General features: G+C 33.2%; 1 protein-coding gene across 1 annotated transcript; it reads right to left on the bottom strand.

The window, feature by feature from the left end:
* Positions 1-2,426: 2,426 nt before the first annotated feature.
* On the bottom strand, positions 2,427-5,885 carry LOC120092122 (uncharacterized). Its single transcript, XM_039050335.2, has 5 exons — positions 5,284-5,885; positions 4,034-4,967; positions 3,639-3,734; positions 3,316-3,452; positions 2,427-2,798 (listed from the first exon to the last, which is right to left on the bottom strand). Exons 1-5 carry the CDS (start codon positions 5,562-5,564, stop codon positions 2,627-2,629), a joined length of 1,620 nt encoding a protein of 539 aa, XP_038906263.1. The 5' UTR covers positions 5,565-5,885; the 3' UTR covers positions 2,427-2,626.
* Positions 5,886-6,223: the final 338 nt, after the last annotated feature.

Raw genomic sequence — 6,223 nt, 5'->3', positions numbered from 1 at the left:
TCCTCTGGTTGTTAGGAGAATTCTCTCTAGGTTCTCTGGAATGTAGTATTCCTGATTTCTCAAAATGAGGAGAGCTTCTCTATTTATAGAGTTCACATGTGGGCTTGGACTTGGCCCTTGGGTTTGAGGAGATTGAATTTTCAGCTTGTAGTTTATGAAGATACGGTCAGTTTGTTGAAATCTTTTAATCTTCAAAGCTTCAAATAGTTTAGATCTTCAGTTCTTCAGAATTTGAGAACTTCAGTCTTGGAAGCTTGAGAAGCTTCGGTCTTCAGCACTTGAGAGCCCAAGTCTTAGATCTTGGAAGCTAAAATCTTTAGAGCTTTGATATGTCTTATGATCTTCAGAGCTTTAGTGTCTTCTGATTTCAGAGTTTTGATATGTCTTTTGATCTTCAGAGCTTTAGTGACTTTTGATCTTCAAAGCTTTGGAGGAGTTATGTTTTTTAGATCCTTGGAGCTTTAGACTTCAGATTTTCAGAAAGCTTTTGCCTTCAATTCTTTCAACTTCCTCCCAAATGAATAGATAATGCCTCTATTTATAGAGGTTTCTCATGGGCCTTACATAGGCTTGGACCTAATTACTTTACTGGGCCAAAATTGGGTTTGGGCTAAAGCTAGGCTTGGGCCCATTTGTTGTTGAGGTGAAATATTAGGTTGAGCTTAATCTTTAATTTAGCATAAAATTGCACCATGGTTTTGAATTGGGTTGGGCTCAAACGACTTTAATTACTTGGCCGAATCCAACTTAAAATTTTTCCAATAAGCTCGGGCTTTAATTGATGATGTTGCGACTCGTGATTCATCGAAATTTCTCATTCAACAGGGTCATATATATATATTAGTCTCATTGTAAATTAAAACCAAGGGTCATATATATATTAGTCTCATTCTAAATTAAAACCTAATTCTCGATTGGGTAACAATTCGATTTTTTATTTTTGATTTTTTAAAATTAAACCTATTTATTCTCAATTTTTTATAGCAATTTATATCTTTCTTAAGTTAAAAAAGTTGTATTTTTTGCTAAATTATAATAATAAAAACAAGTTTTTAAAATTATATATATATATTATTTTTCAAAACATGGTTTAGTTTTTGAAAACACTAATGAAAAAAATAAATAAATAAACAAAAACAAAAGATTTAGAAGTGAATCGGATGTTTATAGGCTTAATTTAAAACAAAAAAACCAAATGATTGTCTAAAAAATATTTTTTATTGGGATGTTAAGTAAGGTCTATTTGTAAGGTAATTTGAAAACATAATTTTGAAAAATGATTTAATCAAAACTAAGTAGTATTTTATATTTCTAGTTATGTGTTTAGTAGCATATTCAGAAATTAAATTCCAATTTAAAAATTGTTCAAAATGTATTTTGGTAATATATATATAAAACCATAAAACTAATTATAGTTACCCATAAGATATTAGGTTGAATATAAATTATTATTTACTTAACTTATAAACTTGGTTTATCTTTAAAATTTAGGAAAATTGCATAAACCACCCATGAATCGTGGAATTTGTTACAATTACACGTTTAAACTTTCAGTTTGATTAATTATGTCCTTAGAGGATTTCTTTATGGTTGCAGTTAGCCACTTTTCTTAAATTAACCTTTATTGTATATCATCATATCATACATGTAACATGGATGAAGAGGGGCAAACTTGTAATATAAAAAAAGTATATCCTCCTCCTCGCCGTTCTCCACCATTAACGACTATCCAAAAAAAAAACTTCATAAAAATGAGCACCGTCTGCACAACAAAGTACACATCGACGCTACCGGTGGTTTCGAAACTGGACTCAAAAGGAATAAGTTTATACATTTTGTATTCTTCAAGATTGTCAAATAGCCTTTATATTCACAACCCATTTTGTAATATCATACATTTTACACTATATTATATAACACATTCTAATTTAACCAAAATAATTGAGTTTATATAATAAAATGCTGTTTTCATTAATGTTTTCATCAATTTTTATATAGTTATGCAATTTAAAATTCGGTTAAAAATCACTTTGTTCCTAAACTTTCATACAAATAACAGGTTATAATGATTTAGTCCCTATATTTTCAATTTTATAACAATTTAGTCTATGAACTTTATTATACATAATAAAGTTCAAGGACTACATTATTACATAAAAAAAAATTCAAGAACTAAATTGTTACAAAACTGAAAATATAGAGACTAAATCATTACAAATCAAAGTTTAGAAACAAAATTATTATTTTCATGAAAGTTCGAGGACGAAAAGTATTTTTAACCATTAAAATTTAAAATTCAAATTTTGAATACACTAGAAATATATAGAAAATGTTGTTTGCAAAATCTGGACCATTGAATAACATTTGTTTGAAGCATGTTGCTGTAAATGCCAAAGGGTTGGAGTTTGAAACTTCGGATTAGTAGGTTTTTCCAAATGCTAACCACGATTGAAGTTGTCATACTTTTGGCCATGGAAATAGATACAGGGATTGTGACATTGTGGAGTAAGATTTTACAAGTACACTTAAGGCCGTTGTAAGTGAAAATGAAATACATATAACCACCAAAGGCAAAGCTTTGGGTTGCATTGGCTTGGCCTTGATAAAGTAAAAGCAAAGAACAAACTTATTCTCGTTTGTCCTCCTCAGTATCTTCCCCGTGGCCATATAAATGATCGCCTGTAATTATTAGTCCCTTCCTTTCTTTCCTTTCCAGTTTAGAAGCCATATCTCCTCCACTGGTCAAACAAATACCTTCTTCTTCCAAGTCTTCGCCTGTCTCTTCTGAATATGCATACCTGCAATATCAACGCCAACTTCAATAGCTACTTAAACTCTCTAATCATCCCAACTTATATGTATTCCAACCCACTTCTTTCCTTCTACAAATTAATACTAAAGCAACATGGTGCAACAGAATCGAACCACAACAACGCTCTAATTGGTGTTAACAATAAAATAATCATAATCACAGTGAATTGAAAGGGTGCACCGAGTAAGCACTAAAACGAGCTCCCATATTTCCTCTCAATCTTTCTCCCTTCGACAAAAAGAATTCTATAATTTTTTGCTTTCAGAATCAACCATCGAATACTTTTGACTCCTGTCATACAAATGGTGCATGCTCCCAAATCTAAAGCAAATATTTCGATTAGACTACTAAGTTTATTCATACAGGTAGTGTTTTTCTAGAAACATGATTTGGTTCCACGTCCACCAAGGAAAGCAAAAGGTAAACTTTATCTAGTGGGTAAATTAAGAAAGTTATTCCAACAAAAAAATAATAATAATAAATAAATAAATAAAAACTAGCACCTCGTGGGGTTACTTGATGGAGCCCAGAGTAAACAGATCACGCCCAGGAGACAAAATGACAGGAAAGTCCAGAAGGCTGGAATGATCCAAGCGATTTTCCATAGCTCACTTAATGGTTCAGTTGCATTGAAATATAGCTAAGTCGATAACAAGAGAAAAAATAAGTCAATTCTTCACTCACTTTTTTATTCGTTAACAAACCAGGTGTGCTTCTAGAAAGGTAGAAAATCTAAAAATTAAGGTTGGGGAAAGGATTGTACAGGGGACTCAATAATTCAACAACCAGTAATGTCTAATGCTCTGCAAGAAAGACAAATCATTACCTCGAAGCCAATCCAAGTTATAGAAAGTAGAACAGATACAACAAGAGAATTGGTAAATTTTCTATATAACTCCAGCTTAGCCATATTTCTTCTTATCTGCATCATTAAAACAGTACGAATAGGTCAATTTAAGAAATCTTGAGATCTGAAAAATAAAAAATATCACGCTACCCAACCCTTCAGCCATTCCCAGAATTCAAATCCATAATTTGTTGGGAGACAGATCTATAGGTCATGTATGCAGTATTCCACCATAGAGATTCAATCAACTAACTCAGGGAATGAAATACATGGTTTATTTAATTGTTAAAATGAACGACTCAATGCAGTAACAACATAAATGAAGCTGCAACTGCAAGGATATGTGAAACAATTGATAACTCAAGCCTGCATACCTGAAGTTTTTCTAATGTCCGTGACAAGGATGAGAAGATCCAGATAATAAAGCATGAATCCAAGAAAGCAACAGGTAGAACCAGAAAAATCCTTGCTTTTACATAGAAATCATTGATGTTACTTAGATGTTCCACAAGCTCAAGTGCCTCTGATGCAATAAAATACACAAAACCAAGAAAAAGGACTTTTGAAGTGATAGCACCGAGGGTTGGCCTCACCACTCCATAGCCCATTGAAACAACCAGAAGAAGGAGGCGAGACAATGTCTTCTTCACAGATGTAAAGGATGCTGCCCATATAGTAATTCCCATTGGTCTGCTTCCAGTTGAATTAAAGTTAGCATATTCAAAGTACCATATAGCCATTTCACACATTCCAAGAGCAATAACCGTTGTAATGTGGTAATGTAACTGTATAACATCCTTCCAATACTTAACAAACCATAGAAACCAGATTAGGCCAAGCAAAAGATATGCTAAAGACATGAATTCATAAAATTTCTTTAGAGGAGCCATCTTCCCAGGTAAATAGCCATCTGGATTCCTCCACACTGTCCTCCCCTCGATTATTGTACCTTTGAGTTGTGGATCACAAAACATAAAATACAGGTAGTACATCCCTGTACTATTGATTTCAATAGTTTGAGGTGGAATGACAGCAGTTTCATCTTTCCCGACAAAGAACGTCTTGATGCGTTTAGGCCAGTCGGGGTTGTTGTGGTTTTCGTTGATAATAACCTCACCTGACTTGCAATGTCCAGCATCGTGAAGACTGCGTGTGCAGCATATTATATCTGACTTTAGGAAGGAGCCTCCAATTCGCTCCCTATCTTTGACCTCGAGAATGATGGCCTCCACTAATCCAGTAAATTGCTGCATTTCATTCGTCTGACTAGCTGATTCTTTCGTCCTCACGAAAGTGACAGTCTCAAACCTACCATTTCAAAATAGAGGCTTAAATCCTGTATATACCATATGTAGTGCTAATATCTTCAGCAGACGAGCTAAGAAGCAAGAATCAAAATTACATGGTGTTCCCCTTCATGCTTCTCAATACGGATTAAAAGAATAAAGAAACTGATCTAGGTAAAGAAAATATGACAATGATAATGAAGATAATCAGAAAAAAGTTGTCACTCACTAAATAAGGATCGAATAGGAAGTAGAAAACCTAGCAAAATGAAGCAAATGTACGGTTAATCATCGAGAAAGAAGAGGGTCACTAAATTTGTGAAGAGACGAATGTTTACCTGATGAAGGACTTGCCTTTGAGGGATTTATCAGTGGAATTTGGAGAAGAAGAATCGTGTAGCTTAGAAGCGAAAAGAGCTTCGCTGCCGCCATGGAAGAAGAAAGCATTTGACTTGGGAATGAAAACGTCATTTCGATACTCATGGATTGAAGCATCAACCTCTATGAATCTGTCGCACAAGAAAGTAAATCCAACTACAAAACTGAACACCCAGGTTTTCCCAATCACGATCGCCTTGTGATTCATCCCGGACTCCCTTCTACTCTCCGTCCGCCCCATAAATCATTTGAAGGTGACCGCTGATCGTCAATGGCAGTAAAGTGAACCAAGGACCAGGAGAAAATGACACGCAATCTTTCGCAAATGTCGAAGTCGAACGCCGTCGTTTGAGTTGAAATTTAATAATTTACGACTATTTTGCTTATCAACGAGAATTGAGGATAATGTTTACGAGTAGAGATATCGCCGGGGCGGGTCGAGAATGAGGAAGGCTTTTCTGTCTCCATCCTTATCCCATATTTCATTCTTCATTCCTACAAAATTTTTCATGGGGATCGGGGTAGAGATTCCCTGCAGAAAACTCGTAGGGATGAGTTACTCGTTGGGAAAATTTCTCCATTTGTTTTTTAATATATGTATTTTTAACAATTTTGTTTTTTCTAAACCAAATAAAATTATATATATTAAATGAATTATTTTCAATAATTTTTTTATTAAAAAAATAGTATAAAAATTCATTATAAAAATAATATTATTATATGAGTAAAAATATAATTTAATACTATAATTTCTAAAAGTTAAAATTTAAATATTAGTCAAGCTTTCCATTTAAATATTACAACAGGTAGAAAGTCTTAAATGTTAAAACATTTTAGAAATATATTAAAGTATGAAAATGTTGAAATGAAAATTAGAAGATAACTAACTTTTTATACCAT

This window comes from Benincasa hispida, chromosome 11 (genome assembly GCF_027475165.1).
Source record: "Benincasa hispida cultivar pf3 chromosome 11, pf3_genome.v1.1, whole genome shotgun sequence".
Classification (NCBI taxonomy): domain Eukaryota; kingdom Viridiplantae; phylum Streptophyta; class Magnoliopsida; order Cucurbitales; family Cucurbitaceae; genus Benincasa; species Benincasa hispida.
Note: the sequence above shows the minus strand (reverse complement) of the source record. Positions and strands in the feature narration are given on the sequence as shown.

Coding starts and splice junctions, on each gene's coding strand:
- LOC120092122 (XM_039050335.2), bottom strand. CDS start 5,564: ATGGGGCGGACGGAGAGTAGAAGGGAGTCCGGGATGAATCACAAGGCG. Junction 4,968..5,283: donor AAAGGCAAGTCCTTCATCAG/GTAAACATTCGT, acceptor TTGAAATGGTAG/GTTTGAGACTGTCACTTTCG. Junction 3,735..4,033: donor GGACATTAGAAAAACTTCAG/GTATGCAGGCTT, acceptor TTAATGATGCAG/ATAAGAAGAAATATGGCTAA.